Source organism: Leiobunum rupestre, chromosome 3, assembly GCF_980474605.1.
Source record: "Leiobunum rupestre chromosome 3, qqLeiRupe1.1.hap1, whole genome shotgun sequence".
NCBI classification, from domain to species: domain Eukaryota; kingdom Metazoa; phylum Arthropoda; class Arachnida; order Opiliones; family Sclerosomatidae; genus Leiobunum; species Leiobunum rupestre.
The window spans coordinates 14,385,630-14,406,502 of NC_143386.1; the positions used below are offsets into that span (position 1 = coordinate 14,385,630).

General features: G+C 37.1%; 2 protein-coding genes and 1 non-coding gene across 4 annotated transcripts in view; all 3 read left to right on the forward strand.

The window, feature by feature from the left end:
* Positions 1 to 20,873, forward strand: part of LOC149949517 (uncharacterized) — a 136,326-nt gene that overhangs the window by 82,521 nt on the left and 32,932 nt on the right. The window lies entirely within an intron of this gene.
* Positions 258 to 330, forward strand: TRNAL-AAG (transfer RNA leucine (anticodon AAG)). The gene has a single exon. It is a non-coding gene; the product is annotated as a tRNA-Leu (tRNA).
* Positions 9,434 to 10,799, forward strand: LOC149949536 (proline-rich protein 11-like). 2 transcript variants are annotated; one of them, XM_090169259.1, is made up of 5 exons: positions 9,434 to 9,503; positions 9,724 to 10,006; positions 10,375 to 10,472; positions 10,528 to 10,660; positions 10,726 to 10,799. In XM_090169259.1, exons 1-4 carry the CDS (start codon positions 9,454 to 9,456, stop codon positions 10,643 to 10,645), a joined length of 549 nt encoding a protein of 182 aa, XP_090025385.1. In that variant the 5' UTR covers positions 9,434 to 9,453; the 3' UTR covers positions 10,646 to 10,660; positions 10,726 to 10,799. The 2 variants fall into 2 exon arrangements, with proteins under 2 accessions (XP_090025385.1, XP_090025386.1); XM_090169260.1 differs by having other exon boundaries at positions 10,717 to 10,769.

Here is a 20,873-nt window from a genome sequence, read left to right on the forward strand (position 1 = left end):
GATAACGCGTCTGCCTACGGAGCTGAAGATTCCAGGTTCGAATCGTGGCACGCTCGGTTGCATTTTTATAATATTTAAAACGCTTCACTTTTTTGGTTTTCCATCAACGGGAGTTTGCATGGGCTTATGGCCCAACGGATAACACGTCTGCCCACGGAGCAGAAGATTCCAGGTTCGAATCCTGGCAAGCTCGGTTTCATTTTCAGTATATTTAAAACGCTTACCATTTTTGGTTTTCCATCAAAGAGAATTTGCATGGGCTTGTGGCGCAAAGGATAATGCGTCTGCCTAAGGAGCAGAAGATTCCAGGTTCGAATCCTGGCAAGCTCGGTTTCATTATTATAATATTTAAAACACTTTACATTTTTGGTTTTCCATCAAGTGGAGCTTGCATGGGCTTGTGGCGCAATGGATAACGCGTCTGCGTACGGAGCCGAAGATTCCAGGTTCGAATCGTGGCAAGCTCGGTTGCATTTTTATAATATTTAAAACGCTTCACTTTTTTGGTTTTCCATCAACGGGAGTTTGCATGGGCTTATGGCCCAACGGATAACACGTCTGCCCACGGAGCAGAAGATTCCAGGTTTGAATCCTGGCAACCTCGGTTTCATTTTTAGTATATTTAAAACGCTTCACTGTTTTGGTTTTCCCTCAAGGGAAGTTTGAATGGGCTTGTGGCTGACTGCATGGCACACGTGTATTGCAGTCAGCTGACTTCCAGTGAAAGACCGAGTAAACCGAAGATTTATGTAGTCGGCCTTTAAACTCAAAATTCGTGCTTAGAAATTTTTCTCGTTTAGATAGACTAACTGCCCTTAATTGGTCACCAATAAAAGATAGTCTTGATTTGGTTACCCTCTACAAGCTCCTTCGTGGTCCGTATCAATCTTATTTTTCATTTTTGGCCTCTACCTTCAGAACGAGGGGCAACAGCCATAAGCTACGAGTCAGGCACTCTAAATGTGACTCGCTAAAATTTTCCTTTTTTCATTGGGTTATTATTCCCTGAAACTACCTCCCAGATGACATTGTGGGTGCGGGCACTGTAGATGTCTTCAAATTTTTAAGTTGCAAACCCAGTGAAAGAGTAAAATTCAACTGATTTTTCAGTACACAATTTTTTTTTGGCCTATCCCTACTATTCCTAGTCCTTAATTCGGCCCTGGCGTTAGCAAGCGGACACAAAACCGCGACGAAGCCCGTAATGCAGTCTGTCTTGTGAATAGCTCTCAGTAAAAATTTTGCATGTAAAGAATAGGAAGTGTTTCACTTATGTAACGATATTGTACACCAATGGTATTAGTATATTATTTTATTTTTATTTGGAAAAAATAGTTAACTTTAATTTGACATCACAAAAATATCACAGTACACTCAGGTAATTAATTCATTACAAGCTGTTCTGAGAGTCCTGATGCTCCTGACTTACTGAAATCATAGTCAGTATATACCCTAAGTGGACGAGAAATCGGTGGATGTTCAGGACCCCAAGCTCGTTCTTCTGACCAAAGAGAATTAAGGGAAGGAGTAGCAAGTCTAATATTTCTGGCCGCGGGTTGAAAACTTGTGAATTCTATATCCGGTAATAACGCCAATAGTGCCATCTTTTCATTGTTTTTCCAACCCTAAGATCAAAGTTATAGGCGCCATCTCGTTGAAATATTTGCACTTATAAGAAGCGTGACTTTCAAATATGACTTCCGAATGGAACGAAAATAATTAGACCCATTCAACGTTTGTATAAGCTTGAATGTTAAAATTTGCTTGAACTATATTCAAGGGTGAAGTGTTAAATATTGACCAAGTATTTCGAAGAAAAGTAATATATTAATGTATTAAATTTTGAGGTATTGTATAAGCCGTGTAAAAATATATTCTGTATATATAAGAAACACCACTCTTTGTAGTGCGTGCGAGAATAAAAATAAAAAAGTCTGTCGCGAGTAAATTATCGTTTGAAAAGGGTCGTTTTTTAAAGAGGCTTAACGAAATTTGAATAAAGGAGTTGACAACGGTAAAATGTATATTTTTTTTAGTTTATATTTAGCTCTCCCAATAAATTTAAAGTTAATTTTCCTTAGGGGGATAGGGTCAGAAGACCGAAGGGCCCGAGATTGGGGACAATATATGAAGGTATAACGCGAGGTGCGTTTTTGGACAATCGTGAAAAATATAGTCGCAAATAAGTACCAAAGGTCGAGAATAATATAAAATTTCTTGGCGAAATATTGAAAAATTATTTCGGACCGAACAAAGCACGAAAATATTTAAAACAAATTCCCATCTTTATGATAATTTTAGACACGAAACAGAGGAAACTTCCATTTCCGAAAATAAAATTAATAACAATTATTGATTAGTTCAGTCTAACCTTGCCATTAAATATATTTCGTCATCAGTCCTACCATGTGCAACATAATTCCTCATAAGTATGCGAAAAAAGCATTTTCTTTAATAAAACCTTGTTCGGTTTAAAAGAAAAACATATCAGGCTTGTTGCTTTATTATTTGAAAAATCATTATTCTGGTGACAGAAGCTCAGCTTCGGGACACGCGAGTTTTGCGTTTTTATGCTTTCCTTACAAAGACCCCCACCAACTTACAAGTTAGTGCCTAGGGCCCCACCTTCATTAAATGCGGCACTGGCGTCGTAAAGGCCCATTTTCATGCTCGCTGGTAGCGGATAAAAATCGTCAAAATTCGCATCCGCCACTCGAAAGCGTGAAAATAAAGCTAAAATATCTGTTTGAAACAGATCGACGCGGAAAGTGAAAAAGTGTGTAGCGGAAGCGGATTTTGTCGATTTTTACCCGCTACCAGCGAGCATGAAAATGGGGCTTTAGGGAGTTATATTTTCTTGTGATGACAACACTCCGTTACTACCCAAAGTGAAAAAGTTTTCAAACAATATTATAGACTTTTGCTAATACTTACAACGTTAGATTAAGCCTGGGAAGGCCTTGTGAAGAGTTTGAGTCGGAGTAAAAACATTTTTTCCAAAATGGCTGCCTGTGGTCTTTTTAGCAGATAAATTCTGGCTAGCAGACGACAAAATCCGATTTACTCCATTACTCCTCCTTTTCAGAAGGAGTAAAAAGAGTAGACCTAATTACTCCGGAACAAGCGAATAGTTTGTGGGGCGGAGTAATTATCATCCCCGAAACAGGCGAATAAATCGTTCAAGGTTTAACAGAGTACACTATTAGTCCGAGAACGGGCGAAAAGAAACCACCTTATATTAACAAATTTGAATAATATTGGGACAAATATATTGGGATAGAAAAAAATAAAACAGCAAGGGGTCACTGGTCCCAATGACTACTTAAATAATTGTAAATGTAGGGGTTCGAAGCTCACAAGGACCAGTTTAAAACAAACCTTATTTCCAAGCCTGATGCAGTCCATAGGTGTTTATTTTTAACTTAACATAGATATCAAAAGTGTCGCCTTCTAAAGCTAGGAAGCTGGATGTGGTAAAACATATTTTGACCACGTGGAAACGAAATAAAGAGAACTGGAGACGAATGAATTTACTTAACTAAACATGTCATTGTTTGTCGCTTCTTCCTTAGCATTTGGTCCCTGAATATTAGATTATATGGGATTATATTTGGTGTCTTTCTGTACAAGTTAGTTGAAAATATAATTTTAAATCTTAATCTTATAGCGTTTTCTATTTGATTGCTCGAGATTCACTACAAATCTGTCTCGGACGTCATTGATATCGCCCCAGTCGACTAGAGTAAAACCGAGAATGTAATATTTCTTTAGCATATTCCCGCGCTTTGTGGTTTTGCGTTTGCTAGTAATTTGAATTTTCGCGTCCTAATCTGCCATTTTGCCAAAAAATCTTAAAGAAACACGCGAAAATTTGCTCCGATTTCGATCTCGATCCTTTGATATGTCGAAATCGACAAATCGGTTTTGGGCGATCTCGGAGCACCCGAGAGCGGGAAATGGAACACGTGAAACTTGATCGGAGCAGATCCGAGCACGCAAATGGAACATAAAATGTTGATCAGAGCGATCGAGAGCAGTCAAAAAGAACACGCTATTAATAAAAACGTTTAATGTTTATAATCCCAGATGGCGCAAATGTCGTACCTCGAAGAAAAACCGTCAAAAGAAAGCTAGCGCTTTATAGATTTAAGACAAAATTTAATTGTCGGAGCATTTTATATTTTACACCGAAGCATGGCCGCCTCCATGCGCTGCCCCTCGTGCCAATAGCGACAAAGAATTCTCATCCCATGTAATTTCGCAACAGTGAGAAATCTCCGCCCTAAATTCAAATATTTCAGCGGATTTTTAAAGATTTTCAACGGCGGTCGCTTTAACTTGTTCGAGTTATTACTACTGTAAATTTTACCGGACAAACTATACCATTTCACCATTAAAAGGTTAATTTTCAAATGAAATAGTTGGTTTTTCTAAAATACTAAAGTATTTTGAATGTCATCAGTTAATCCCTAAGCCTAACTATTGTTCCCTATGATTTTGCATTATAATGAGTTTTCAAGGTATGAAAACTATTTATAATTGCAGTTTAAACTTTGAGTATTGTTTAATACTCATAATTTTTGGTTATTTTATCTAAATCTAGTTAATTTTTTACTTAATAATTTATAAATAAAACGGTAAATACTTAAGTTTATTTTTACCCACAAAATCCATTGAATTATATATTAGCCTACTGTTTGTGTTATGCAGTATTGTATTGTATATGCCTATGTGTTGCATTTTTGTTTACTTTGAGAGAATAACTTTGCAAGATGCAAAATGCTGTACCATCGTTGCTGCGTTACACTTTGATTATCTACATCGAAAAACATGGCCGTACCATTTCACCAATTTCCTGTAAATAAAGATTTTTGCCAACTATGGGTTGAGAAAATCTTAAAAAAAGGATTTTTGGTGTTAATGAAGCTTAAGCTTACAGCTCAAAAGCGAATTTGGTTTGTAGCTTGCATTTCAAGGCCTCAGATTAATGCGAAAACCTCAAAAGACGCCAGCTTAAAAAGGGAGTCATTCCAACTGTATTCCCTCAGTATCCTAAGTACCTTTAACCAAAACAAACAGTTTCCAGAAAGACTACTTCCAGAGAGTGTCAAACTTCAAAGATCTCAAAGGGAGCATAATTTTTAACATTGCGAGGAGCGAGAGTGCCACCAAGACGCTTCTAGTATTGAAGAAAATTTAGTGCCAGATGAAGTTTATGCGCTGCAGATGCCGGTTAATTTCCCAGAGAATCCAACTCTAGAAAATGTCGAGCACATGAAAAGGACCAAATGTTAACAACTTGAGGTGCAAAGCGTGGCGACAAAATCAGAAGTTGCAGAATCTGCAAGAAGAAAAGGATTCTGTCTGGGAAAAACTAAATGAAATCGATAAACCTAAAATAAAAAAAGGTTCAACAACTAATGACTGACGCTGACGAAGGAAACGAGGATGCTACTTTCTTGTTAAACCTAGTTTGCAACTACAAGAAGAAGCGCCAAACATGGAATGAAGTTTCCGTGAGGCAATGCGTTACGTTGAAAGTTTCTTCTCCGAAAGGTTACAACTTACTACCCTAGACGTCACGGTATCCTATCTTTGCCATCCAAGAATACTCTCCAAAGATACGTCGGAGGTAATATGGGAACTTAGGTTTTGAAAGTAATTGTGATAAATTGAAAATGAAACCAAAATTGTTCTATAATTAATTTCAATAAAATCTTTATCTTCCGCTTCGTCATAACTCTTATCAACTTTCGATTCAATTCGACTTGTATTAACATAATTTGATATGCAGTTAATTTTCCCGGCCTTTGCTAAATGGTACACACTTTCTGCTTAAAAGAAAATTATTACAAATATGTATGGCTTATTTTATAATCGTAAGCCTACGCACAGCAAAGTAAATTCTTTTATAGTCAAGCCCATTGGACTTCTCGTTTAGTCCACTAAGAATACTGGTGATTCCACTCTCATGGCAGCCTCCTTACTCGTACATCTCACCACAATCTAATCGTACTTCTAGTCTCATTTCTATTTCTATGATGAATAATGACAGACCACCGATAGAAACCATGTTTTAAATATGACACTAATCAGAATTATAGTTAATACAATTTGGTAAATAAGCAACAACCACTTATAAATTCAAATATGCAAGATGCAAAATGTCGCAAACATTTTATCTGGGTATATTTAGTTGTAAAAGCATTGCATTGAAGCACAACCTACCTTCTTAATATTAATAGAAAGAAAAAGCTCATAGTTTGCCTATACACGATTTCCTTACATTAGATCCTTTACTCTACTCTAGTTTGTTTAAATCTGAAAAATATAATTTATGTTACAAATGGAATTGTAAATATTACACCCACATCCCGAAAAAAATCATAGGAAATTGATTTTTATTTTATTCAAAGAAGGAAGAAATAATGGCTGATTGAATCCGAGAAAACCGCGAGCCCGGGGAAGATCTGATTAATCAGGGTGAGATATGTGTAACGGCCACACTAACGGGGGGATACGTGGGGACACTCGTGGCGGAAATATTCCGACCACCCAATGGTGGATTGGTGGTCGTCCTCACCCGGTCATCCACATACTCTGCCTCGCAGACGCTCGGGATGACTGGAGTACGCCACTACTCCCGGCCAGGGAATGACTTCTTCTGAAAACCACTAATTTGTTTGTTTACGTTTTTTCGAGTTTACGTTTTTTTTTTTTGCTAAAAGGCCCACTTTTAATAAATAATTTCGCGAAATATGTAGCTTTAAAAATTTTCGAAACGCGTTTAAACTGTTTATTAATAATTAACTTAAATATGGTAAAAGTAATTTATCACGAAATTTTATGTTTGCGAAATAAGTAACGAAATACCAAAATTTCTTCATCTTTTCCCTAACATCTCAGTGCAAAAGTGTAGTTTACATTTTTTCCCCGACGCTGTTTTCGCGCTGGCGACGCCGCCCTTTCACTTTCGCGGTTTTAGAGCGATTGTCCTTTGTCCAGGCCATTATTGGCACGAGACGCCTTGACCGTCGTGACGGTTTGGTGTATTACGTTTTTGTAATGTTTAAGCGTAGGTTGTGAGTGTTGAATTTGTTGTGTTTGTGTTCTGATGGTTGTGAATGTTGAGTCTGTTGTGTTTATATGTGCGTTTTCTCTCCAACTTCTTCTTAATGACTTTGGGACGGACCGAGTGCTGAGTGTAATGCTACCTCTCAACGTCCAATGGCAGGGTTTCCACCAGTTGTACACGGTATTCGTCTTAGTATCAACTTGCGATCGCATCGGGCGGGATTTGAACCCGAGACCTCCTGCTTAACAGTCGGACGTTCTACCACAGAACCACCGACACTTGTTACGCCTTATTGAAAATTAGACCTTCAGCTTTATCGGAAGCGTATTTAATAGAGTACGAAATTTTGGTGTAATTGAAATAGAATTGAAATTGAAATTATTGCATCGAAGAAATTCTAATTTAGCGTTTCTCTATTGATTAAAAACAAATGCGCCACCGAGGTTTCGAACCCAGACCATTCGGCTTGGCAGTCGAGCGCTCTACCACAGAACCACCGATAACTGCTTAGGTTCACTGAAATTAAGACACGCATCGTAAGCATAATAGGTAATAAAGTCTTTTTTTATTAATGAATTTATGAAGGCCTAATCTGGTTTTTTTAAAGGTTAAATCTTGTTTTAGCGCAGTCAGCCGAGATAAGAGGGTTAAAGGGTAGACCCTGTGGGTGGTCCACTTTGTTAGTTTTTTGTTATTTATTTACGGGTATTGTTAACGACCTATATATAGTTGTGTTAATTCAAAGGAGATAATTTAACGTTAATTGCTTTAAGAGCTGGCGGTTAGTCAAGTGGCTCTCTGTGCTTTGTTGATGGTAAGGTTTTTGCTTCTTGTAAATATATTTGGTGTGGATATTTGGATATCTACGATTTCTAACGCAGTCAATGATTTCCTGGGTGTGCGAGTCATTATATGATATTGGAAATTGGACGACATTGGTCTTTTTCATGCGGTATGTGTCACAACGTCAACTGGAAGTCTACGAGCGTTGAAATAAAATGAGCGTTAAAGATGCGGCAAGTATTTCGTAAGCGAGAAAAATACAAATACCATCTGTAGATATTTCTTTCATTAAAATTTGCTTAGTATTATATTCAACTGATAAACATGTACTGTAAAAAGGGTTAAATTCAATTGTGCATTGTGTTAGTAAATCTACCTCGCTGTTGTAACTACTTAATTTATAATATTCTGAATAAATTAAACTCGATTGTTTCGTCTCAATTATTTAAATTAAAATTAAAATTTTATACCGGGCAGGGTTTGAACCGAGAATACGTTTTTCGTAAATAACTCTGAATTGCGGAGATATCTTTGGGGGTCGTGTCGAGAAATTAATACCACTAGGGACCATTCTTCCGAGGAGAGGTATATTTTGGCTTGCGAACTTGTTATATTATTCTCGCCCTTTGGTACTTATTTGCGACCATATTTTTCACGATTGTCCAAAAACGCACCTCGCGTTATACATTCATATATTGTCCCCACCCAAAGGCTCGCGTATGTTAGCCCTGGATCCCAATGTTAGAAGTCCTGGAAAATGCATAACTTATTTACACGCTAACTTAATTAGTAATTAACCTTTTTTTCGGATATTTATATTTAAGGAGATATCAGTAGGTGGGGTTTCTATATGCACCGAAGATGATTATAACGAACAGGCGCCAATGTATAGAGTCTTTGGACAATTTTTAATTAAATATATCTCTTTAAGTATTAATTTCCGAAAAATAATTTTATTAATAATTATATTAGTTCAGTCTAGCCTGCCTTTAAATATAGTTCGTCATCAGTCCTACCTGATCCAAAACGTTAAAAAATCTAGAAATATGAGGTCAAAATCGTTGGCTAGTTACCATAGTTATATTTATCATATCTTTTTAAATAATTAATTGCGGTAATTTTTTAGCCTTACTGTAATCATTGACGAATAATGAACAAAAAAAAGAACCTATTTTTAAAAAATCCCAAAATTAAAATGAAGTTTGTGAACCGCGGCAAATGGGAAGAAATTACAATTTGATTAATTTCTGGATATTGAGCCAGTTTACAATATAGCCATGCATGGGCTGGAATTTTACTACAGAGATTTAGATTTCGCATTTTTTGTTATTGGAAATATGGTAAATTTAAAGGCTTTTAAATTGTAACCAAAAAAAGTAAAAAATTGTAAATATGACTAACTTCAATTATAATAGCATAAATTGTTACAGCTTTCAGCAATTTCGAACTGGTTTCAAAGAAGAAATGTAAATAAGTTACTGGTTTGCTTTGACCGTAAACCAATATCCCACAAGGTATTATGGAAATTCTTTTAAAGTGATATAGATCAATGAAGTTAACCAAACTTTCAGTGTGTAAACAACAATGTAAATTCTATGTCAGAAACAGTTGTATTAACTAATTTACAGAATCCCAATGTGACATGGTAAAATAACAATCATGGCAGGCCCGTAGCCAGCCGCCCGTACTGGGATCTCTTTCGCCCGACCTAGCCTTTTCTGCAACTCAACTCTGACGCCCCCTTTTGGGACAATTTGCCCCTCCTAAAATATGGTTCGCCCGTTCTATATCGATGTCCTGGCTACGGCCCTGAATCATGGACAAGTATTAATATATAGAATAATAAATTTCAAAAATTTAAATAGGGAGTTGAATGTGAAAGTACCTAAAACAAATAGTTTTAATGCCAGTACTCCTGTTGGAGGTTGTACTTTAGAATATGCTAAACTACTGCAACTAGAGACGGAAGTTAAAGAATTGGGTAAACAAATTACCCAATTAAGCTTGGAATTGCGGAAGAACTCGGCTCAAGGCAATTGCTCAAATATAAACCTGTTTAAAATTCCACCACCACCACTATCGCCTCCCATGCCATTAATGACTCCATCCACAAACTCGATAAATAATATAAAAGACCAAATTAGAAAAGTATTTATTATTTTGATAAAATATTGTACATTATTTAAACTGTGGTTGGTTTTGTCATAGAAATCTCATAGGTAACTAGAATGCTGCCGTGTAACTGGCAAATGGGCCAAACGCCGTGGCAGACGATAGCCAGATCTCAGCCAATCAGAGCTCAAAGAGTGGTTCTGCCAAGAATTTAATGTCACCAGGGAGAATGACGTCACCTATCTCCCGCTATAGTAGCGGATCCAAGGAAGATTATTATCCTCCTTGGCGGAACCACTCTACGGCCTCTCATTGGCTGAAGGTTCAAGGTGAACTGGCGTCAAGCTCGGCCGTAGGCGGCAGCATTCTAGTTACCTATGAGATTTCTATGGGTTTTGTTTTAGAACAAAGTTCCACGATCCATTAAAACATCAACACCTTACACTAGTCTCGCTGATATCATGAAAGGAGCCAAAAATGTCCAGCTGAGAAAAATTGCTCGGTAAGTTTTCTTTCATCTTGGACAGCTTATGCAAAATTAATTTTTACATTTGCAGTTCACCAGGGGGAACACCGATACGCCACCCTAAATCACTTGACAATGGAACTGACCTATCAGCAATTTTAGCCCGTGCCATGAAAAGACGCTATGATCAAATTCATCCAAAAGATTAAACTCCAGAAACTTCGGTACGTTTCCTTTAGGTAGATATTTACAAATAACTTAAATCTTCCACTTCTTTCAGTTAGGAAAGTAGAAGAGAAGATCAAAGTTTTTACTCCTCTTGCCATTGCCAGAGATATTTACCGTTTACCTAACATGTAATTTAATTTTGTGTGATTTTAATGTACATTAATCTTTTACATCAATATGTTTTTAAATACATGCATAATGTTTATTAATCTATCCACAAATTTTACACAAACAAAAAAAAACTACCATTAACAAAATTCCCATAGTAAAAGTAACCTAATTCATTACCACCAATGGTATATAGTAAAAGCGTGGTTGTCCACAAAAACATAACACTAAGACACTAACTAATAGCACAATCTCAGTAAACAATATAAAGTGGTAACTGTAAATTCCAATGCAGCCTTACTGACATTCTTCCAAATTAACATTTCAAGGGTAGAAACGTGGGGGAGGGGAGATTAAGGCGGATTAATAATTATTATTATTAATCCAAGCTTAAAGCAAGTGTCGGCTCGACGTCAAGTAGCTCTTCTCTCAACAGATGCCGCTATCATCGTAATCAAAACAAGTAAGTTAAGCTACATTTTTGCCCAAAAGGCGGATACTTATAGGTACCCCTCGCGTTGGCTGGATCGTTTGTAAATTGGTCAATGACATAAAGTACAGTAATTTTAAACAATATTTTTTACATGGAATATATAGTTTAGGTTAAAGCATTGAGTGGGGAATAAATAATAAATAGAGGTACAACTAAATCTAAATGGCGCGGGACCAATTCCATTCAATAAGGAGACTTTATCAACTTTATCGTTCTACCGTGGCGCAGTGGCGGCGCAAGGAATTTTCACAAGGGTAGGCAACCCACATAAATGGGCCCCCTACCCGCCCCCCCCCCCCCCCCCTTTTCAACGAAATGCTTGAATAAAAAATTACGTTTAAAACCTCTTAATATACTAGGTTCCTGGAATAAATTTTACAATGAAAGACTCAAATATCACTTTTTCATTATACATTTTATATAAGGAATCTGTCTCTACTGGTGGCAACTATATTGCAATTGAATTTTTTGGCGAATCTGATGCGAAATTGAAATGTATGATTACTCGTAACAAACAAACCTTTGAAGTTGTTTAAAAATAATTTTATTCTGTCAACACGATCATTTTTAACTCAAGTTACGGTGAGTTAGCTAATAATGATTTATTTTTAGCCATATAACTTTGCAAAATATAGATGGCGCTACCGCCTAATTATAAAGATGAATTTCGTACAGTCTTATCAGAACAGGCAGGCCCGGACTGGCCATAAGGGCGATCGGGCGCGCGCCCGGTGCGCCCCAAGGGTAAAAAAGGGCTCGGCGCCCCTAAAGTGCCAAACATAGTTCCCCCGATCGCGGATCGCTCTATGGTCAAAAAGGTTCGAGCAGTGAAAATATTTCTCTAAACCTCGAAAATAATAAAACATAAATATGAATACATCCGTATTAGTATTATCCAAATACGTATTTTGCTTTCCTGAGTCCGGCGGCTACTAACGTAATAATAACCGTAATTTAGAAGTCGGTCTGACAATTGGATACCAAAAATATATATAAAAACCATAAAGTGGACCTCTACGGCCCTTACCGACAACATGAAAAATGAGAAACCCCCTCAATCACCCTAGAGCTGCGTCCCCCATTCGGGGAGAAGAGGAGGGGATGGTAGTTCGCCGCCGCGGAGGGTTAAATTCGCGCATTTTTACACAAGGTACATGCGTTAGTTGGCAAAATTTAAAAAGTTCCTAAAAATCCCAAACGTTTTCGTTGTGAAATTTCCAAAGTGATAGATTCAAATTGATTTTTAAACATGAGTGAGAATATTAACGGAAAACCATTAGATTTAGAAGTGTTAATAGAAAATTACGAAGATGAAGACTTTTTTATCATTGATAAATCCGGAAACCTTAAAAAGACTCTGGAATGTTTGAAAAACAATGGAAGTTTGAAGGAAATTTTGGAGGACATGTGCACCCAACACGATCTTTTGTTAGCAAAATACCAAGATGAAACCTGTGGATATTCTTCTTTCCTGTTTTCATGGAATAACTGGGTTTACAATTTGTTGCATGGGGATGATAAACCTGATCCTGTAATCGTCTGTGATGAAAAACACTATGCCTCACTTTCTAAGGTACTGCACTGGTTTGCCTGGAAGGTTTTGGATGCCAAAGCCAGTTTCACTAGGGAATGCAAAATTGAAAAAAATACTGCACTACTTAATATAAGCAAGTATGAGCGGCCATACAATCTTGTCATTTCTGACTACCAAGCAAAACGATTAAAAACACGGCATCTACAGTCAGATAGGCTATATACCATGAACAGAGTAGTTGGTGGTGCTATGGGGGAAATTTGTTCTATCAATAAAAATGGAATGCAAGTCATTAAGAGACTCAAACAAGGGAAAAAACCATTAACCCCAAAACAACGGGACAATGCCCATAAAATGTATCAAATTAGCCTTTCCCTCCGCAATCGTGAGCTACTACAGAAATACATTCCTCCAGCGTTAGAGGAAATAAACAAAGGTGGCTTATTTGTTGCTAATGTAAAACTAATTCCTTATGTAAACCAAATTTGCAAGATTGTTGTTGATGAGTTTAGGAAATGGAGATTCAGCGCACAACCAGCAAGAGCAATTAGTAGGTTTTGCTATCTTATCAATTATTACTTTAATTGTTTTTGATAATTCCTAAAAAATTTCTATATTACAGAGGAAACCACTGCTGCTGTATGGAACACCGTGTCGCTAAAAGGACAATTTCATACAGCTGTAAAAGATTTACCTGCTATCATCCAATATGGATTTCAAGAAATTGAATTAGAAAAGTACAGGATGGTTTTTCAACGAAAAATAATTCATGCTAAAATAGCAGATATGATTAGAGGTGCTACAAGGAGGAGGAGTGAGCGAAAAGGTAGAAGAGGAGTTGGAGGCCAATCTCTTCGTTGTATGCTATATGGAATGAAAACCAGAAAAAAAGCAGTTAAAACTGTAAAATTTTTAAAAAGCAAGTCCCCAAAGAAAAATAAGGTTTCAAAAAAGAAGTGCTCTCGTACATTTGCTTCTGAAACTTCCACCTGCAATATCAACAGTTCTCCTTTAACACCACCAGAACTACAGCCTTCAACATCAGCATTTCAAATTACAACGTCTCCAATTTCCAGTAAAATCTCAAAAAGAGGAAGAATAATTCGCAAGAAAATTATTCAAGATTATTAGTTCAACTTTGAATGAACAGTAAAGCTATTGTGATATTGAAATTAAAATGTTCCTAATGTTTTAATGTGATGAAAGGTACAATGGTTACTAAAGTTGTTTTTTAAATGTTTAACTTTTTTGGGATATAAATTAATTTTTAAAGAAACAACCAATATTGTACAGCTTGAAAACTTTATTTGACGCGCTATTCATGTTTTAACTCTAACGCATGAGTTTTTGTCAGGCGCTAAAAATTGTAATACGTTTTAAAACCCAAACCATGTATCATTTTAAGATTTTAGTACAAAGTTACGTGGTTTTGGTTTGAAAGCGAAGTATTACAATTTTTAGCGAATGTCAAGGACTAATGCGTTCGAGTTAAAACATGAATAGCGCGTCAAATAAAGTTTTCAAGTTGTACAATAATGGTTGTTTCTTTAAAACTTAGTTTTATGTACAATGCTTAGCCAGTTCAAAAAATATATTTTAAACAAACAATAGTCAATTAAATTTGATTTCTCGAAAACTATTTGTTTGGTTTAATCTTATTTCTCACAAATATCTAATCCTACTTTACGATACGATGCTTCAGCATTTTGTGAAGTCTTGGTACATCCTTTAATTAACAGTGCTCTTCGTGCACTCTGATAATTTAAACTTGTGAGTTTTCCAGCAGTGACATATTTCATCTGACTAAAAAGTGTCTCGACGGCTGACCCATTAATCCTAACTGGAAAAACATACCGTGTTGAATGCTTAGTTGTAAAATCTCCTACATAGTCTATAAATCCATAAATTGAAACTCTGAGAAGCTCCCAGGTTTGCCAAGCCAAAAATTTGGGGTTATTGGTCATGGAAACATTTACATCTTCATTAATTCTTTCAGTGGCCCAATACTCGAAGAACTGCAATCCCTTTAGCATGGATTTGACTGGATCCGAGTCCACACCATAAACAGGCTTATGTGAAAGCAAGCCTTCTTCAAATATATTGTGACAGGCTTTTAGGAAATCATAGCAAGCCATTACTTCTGCTCGGTCAACTGGCGGCGCTTCAAACATAGGGTTCGCATAATTAAACATTTCACCCAAAACTGGCATTTGCTGCATTATACTAGCAGGAGTCATGTTCAACTTCGACCAAGAATCTCTAATGATGTGTGATTGCAAGAGACCTTTAACTTGAACAAATTCATCGCAATCAACACGATGATCTTCCCGTTTCTTCATATCTTTTATTTGTTGCCATCCAAAGCGAACACCACTTTTTAGGAAATCCCTAGTACCGTCATCTTGCGAGTTAAACAAAGCATTGATCATATTTTTTAGTTGATGGGTTGGACATACAAGCCAGTAGATCCACGCATCTTTGACACACGGATTTCTAAATTTGGTGTTAAACCGGAAATTTAGTGATCCATCCACATTTACAGATGGCTCCTGCGCTTTAGTTATGCCAAGGCTTTTTCTCATAGATGTCATATTGCCACTACCTCCATCGCAGACTAGAACTCCAATTTCAAAACCAACCGTGTGAAACGCAAAAATGCACTTTAGTGTGCAACTTGATATTGCAGCATGTGATACTGGCTTTTCAAACATAAAATATGGGCCAATGACATCATACTTCATTGCAGTACAACGCCATAAAAATTGCAGGACATACTCGGCTTCCAGCAGTTCTGTAGCAGTTTTGGATTTGAAAAGATCTTCCAAAGAAGCAAAGTTGGTTGAATCCAATGCACATCCCAAAAATTCACCATTTGCGGAGTTCCACATCATTTTGCCGATAATCTTAACTTCGTCGAAAATTAGTGCTCCTTCTTTTGGAGGATTACAGGATCCAGGTTTATCTAGGATAAACTGAACAAATTTTTCTGACTCTTTTTGAAGATAAACATAGTCAATACCACTTTTGCTAGGAATTTCACGAATTTTATCTCGCAAAGTATAAGCACTAGGTAACTTTAGAACATCAAATGATGAGAGTGCCTCATAGGCTGAAGGAGAGCGGGAGAATACAGCTAGCGCTATTCTGTAGGTTAGTGGACTCCATCTGTTTCCATTAGAACCCTTAACACATTTTTCTTGATCTTTGAGGAAGTCATTATCTGGATCTCTCTTACTGTTGATCTCCCAAGCCTTTTTTAAAGCCAATCCTACAATTTTATTTGTTTTCATTGCATCTTGAAAAATTTGTTCCAAGTCTTTCTGTCCCTTTAAGTTTATTTCTTTTATAACTTCTGTTAGATTTTTGTCCTGATTGTCACTTAGTTCAAGACTAGTTTCTCTTAGTATATTTTCAAGCTGTTTAATTTTCTTGGTTAACTTGAACCGGTTTTGCTTGTTTTGGAGGATTCGTTTTTTTCTGGATTTAGGAGTAAGGACGCTGATCCGACACTTGGAATCCACGGCTTGTCTTCTCATTTTGGTTCTTGGGGTAAATTGATCCTTCTTCTTAATTTGATCTTTTATATACCTTTAATTATAACAAACAAAAAATGCGTCAATATTTAACATTGCCCCTTTAAGTTGGTTCTGTCATTGCATTAAATATTCACCATTTTAGAGCCCGGCATTCTGAACATTGATATGTCTTATGTAAAAGTTTTTCCTTGGAAGCGTTAGCTGGGGGAGTGAACCACGTCAAGCACTCCTTTGATTGAACACGTTCAAAAGGTACCAAATGCTTCTGGAGATTTTTGGTGTACTGGATATTTTTCAATTCATCCTGTTACCATGCGTAAACATATTAATAAATTGACATTCAGGTACACGAGAATAACACTGATCATAATTTATACTGACACCTTTGATAATCCTGGACAAAAAACATGGCCTTCACCCAATTTGAGAAGAGCCGTTTCAATGACATCTAGATGTAGCAGTTTGGTCTCGAAGTCGAAATACTCATACTCAGAAACGGGTTGGAACAAGATTGAAATATAAACCTTTCCATTTGAAGAAAATATTAACTTGATCGGAGAATCATAAAATGTGGAAACCGCTATCAATCCATTCACCATTGAAACTTCAATATTTTCCGACTCCCCGGTAGCATTAGTCATTCGTTTAAAATAAAAATCAGCTATGCAAACATAAAAAAAAGGTTTAAATAAATGAAGTAGTTTTGAAAATTTTATAAAATCTTTTTACTTTTTTTTTTAAGAGTGTGGAAAAAAAACTCTAGAGCTGACAATGCCACCGTTGTTGAAGTAGAGTCTTGATATTCATTCAAAGCAAATCTTTTTGAACCTATTTCCTCCAAAAACTTTTCAGTCTGGTTAGAATCACGCACCTCCTGGGCGCAAGTACAAATTGGGACAGAAGGAATACATGATTTTGTAGTACTATTATTATCTCCATCAGAACTTGAACAATTTTCTTTGTCAACAAGTTTTCTTTTACGCTGCTTTTGAAAAGTTCCACCTAACATAAATTTGTTGATCTCACTCCATTTGTCTGGAGGTGCGTAATTACCAAATATCTCAGTTTGGGTTTCTGATACCTTTGCGTACTATACAGTTTGTGTTTCAATATCATTACAGAGGCTTTCACTTTGAGTTCCAATTTCAATACTCGCCAGGCTTTCAGTTCCCACACCAATTTATGTTGTTATAATACCTTCATTTAGAGTATCAGTTTGAATTGACATTTCTAAAGATATTGGTTTTGGCAGTTCCATAGTTGTTTGTAAGCCCACAGTATGGTTTTCTTTAATGTAGAAGTTAATTTGGGTGCTCTTATTTTTTGGTTTTAGAGCCAAAAGAGCCAACTGCTCTTCTGTTCTTTTCCGTGGCATTTCAAATGCAAAAGAAAAATATCCCTAAATTGAAATAAAGTAGATGATTACATTGATGAAATTTTATTTTATAACCCAATTGAAAATTAAATAAATAAAATTCAAAACAAACCTAGAAAACGATGTAGCTTATCGGGCCTTTGCATCAAAGGAAAATAAAGTATTTCCACGGATTATAGAATCTATAAACCGTGGTATTTCCAAAGCAAACGGTGCAGACGATTTTTTGATATTTGTTCCCGGCAGAGCTGCTAGTATCGCGATTCTCGTGAAACTATTTTTCGACGTCGCGTGACGTATAACGATGACGTATAGTAGCGCTAAGGCGATTGGTTTTGAAATAAAGCGGGAGAATGACACCCCCAGTCGTTTCTCATTTTACAAGGCTATTGTAGTGGAAGGTAGCGAAGGGCCGTAGAGGTCCACTTTATGGTTTTTATATATATTTTTGTGGATACCCTGTAGTTGCCTCTGTATGTAGATCACTCATTTCACAGTTGACATTGACATTTAAGTTTGTAAGTTCTTTTTCTATTCGGTATATTTTATTACTTCATTATTTTTACATGATTTTGATAATACATTTAGTAATGGCTTAACAAAGTTTTAAAATCCTGAATTAACCGTTTAAAAGCGTAAGAACCAGCCTGGGTGGACCGTGGACGTTACATATTCGAAAGTGGGACTAAAACTCTATCGTTTCCCTCAAACGTGACATATTTTAAATGATGTAGTAGGGTTCACGACCACACAAGACGAAATAATAATTTGTTTAGGTGATACTTATACACCGTGTTACCGTTATACAGGGTGTTTCGAATTGCTCTGACTGGGCATTTTTTTAAAAAAAACCAGCTGTCCATAGCAGCAAAGAAATCAGGTTAAAAGATTAAATAGTCCTTTAAATAAAAGATCATGCATAGTCGATTATAGAGTTTGTGTTGTTGCGACTGGACATATAACGGGCTTGTCTATAGTTCCTCTTCATACTACCAAAGTTGATAATTTTCTATGCATAGATCTGGCAGCTTTTTTCAACAGGGGGGCAAGACAGTCAGAGAGGGGTTTATTTAACTGCCTATTTCATAAAAAAAAGTACACGTTATTTACCAAAATGCCAATTTAGGCCTACAGTAGGCATAAAAACGTATCAGTAGGCCAACTACGCACAACGGTCAAGTTTTCAGTTAGTATTTAATGTGAAAACGTTTTGTTTTCAACCATTCTCTAACGTTCATTCAGTCTAATCAACATGCCATTAAATTATTCTCGTGATCAGCGTGCTTTTATGGTCGAGTTATTTTATATTGAATCCAATCGTAACGCACATAGGGTTAGTGAATTGTTCACCGTCTATCCAGAAAGAAGACCAAGCCATAACACCGTTCCTGGAGCTGTTCGTGACTTTCAGACTTACGGAAACGTCAGTCCCAGATTTCGTGGACCAGGTAGTCAAAACGTCAACATGGAAGACACCGTTCTAGCCTTTATTGCGCATCCTCGAGCAAGCGTCAGAGGTGCAAGCGACGATCTCCGATTATCGACGAACTACGTGTGGTCCACTCTTCACAATCACAACTTAGATCCGTAACAAGCGACCCTCCACCATGCTCTGCACGAAGGAGATATAGAACGTGGATTTGATTTCTGCAACTGGCACATAACCATGTCTGATGATAACCCAAATTTCATCACTCAAATGCTGGTGACCGACGAGTGTTCCTTTGTGAGAGATGGGCCTTTCAACCATCAAAATACCCACATGTGGTGTGACGTAAATCCTCACTGGGGTTTACCTCACCATCAAAAACAAAAAATCCGACTGAATGTTTTGGCGGGTTTGCTCGGGGATCGAGTTGTGGGCCTATTTTTCATCCCAGCTCGTCTTAATGGACAATGCTACTTGGCGCTTAAGAAGAAATTCCACAGGAAGCTTACTGACAGATGTGGTACCAACATAACCGCGCGGGCCCACGACCCCACGTAGTGGAGCATTTTAACAACGAGTTACGTCAGCCTTGGGTTGGCAGGAACAGTCACGTTCGATGGCTTGCAAGGTCTCCGGACCTAATTCCGATGGACTTTTTCATCAAAACCTTTACGTGACGCCCGTTGAGAACATCGAAGATTTGCGTCACCGAATCATTACAGCCTTCGAACTTGTCACTCCTGATATGATCAGATGCTCGTTTCAAAACATGCTTCATCGTGCCCAAACATGTATCGCGGAAAACGGAGGTATCAAAGAACCTCACTTGTAAAATTCTGATGTTTATTTGAATAAAATGTTCAATTAAATCTTTCAGACATTTCATTCATTTACGTACAAAAATGCCAAGGCTATTGGCCCCTATGGAAAGCTTGTTTTTTTCATCAGCTTAAATCTTCGTGAAAAAGTGTTCTTTTCCAATGAAACCAATTTCTTTGAACATTTTCGACAGCACTCTACAACTTTCTCATTGAAACGTTTTTTCTAGCACCTACCGGTGAAAAATATTTTGTACAAAAACCCGAAATTAAAGCGATCCCACACTAGAAATAATACCCTGAAAATTTCGCAACTCACTTGAGGTTTCTGAAAAAAAATGACCAGTCAGAGCATTTCAAAACACCTTGTATTTATAATTAGTTTAAATCATAAATAAATAAATAAATAAATAATCAGCTAGGCTAATACCCAAGGCACCACCCTAGGCCTAAGTCATCGAGCGACTTTTAAAGCCTTTAATTCAGGTGGCCGGGTTAAAATGCGAAGGAGGGTGGTGGCAAGCCACGCGAGCCAACAGCTCCCTACACTAACTATTCCCGTTAACCTCAACAAGTTTGTTAGAACTGTAACAGCAAAGTCTATAATAATTTAATAATAAACAGCTTTCGGGGCGACCCTGGCCCGGGGTGGGGTATTATAGAGTTCTGATCAAAGATATTGGCGCCCTTTGCTTTCCCCGCCCGGTGCGCCTTTTGATACCCAGTCCGGGCCTGAGAACAGGTCCCGCATAACCATGGCAACCGAAATCGTAATTGTAATTCTAGCAGTATTATTCCCAATTCAATGGGTTAAAGCCTACTAAATAACGTATAGAGTAAAAACGTTAACAAGTAAAGAGACCAAGAAATGGGGGAGAAAACTAAGCTTTATTGGGGGAAAATATGCGGTACTTCG

Bases quoted from the DNA above. Each gene is read 5' to 3' on its own strand.
- LOC149949536 (XM_090169259.1), top strand. From the start codon at position 9,454: ATGTCAGAAACAGTTGTATTAACTAATTTACAGAATCCCAATGTGACA. The intron at 10,007-10,374 runs GTATTTATTATT...GTTTTGTTTTAG, and splicing joins TAAAAGACCAAATTAGAAAA to AACAAAGTTCCACGATCCAT. The intron at 10,473-10,527 runs GTAAGTTTTCTT...TTACATTTGCAG, and splicing joins CAGCTGAGAAAAATTGCTCG to TTCACCAGGGGGAACACCGA.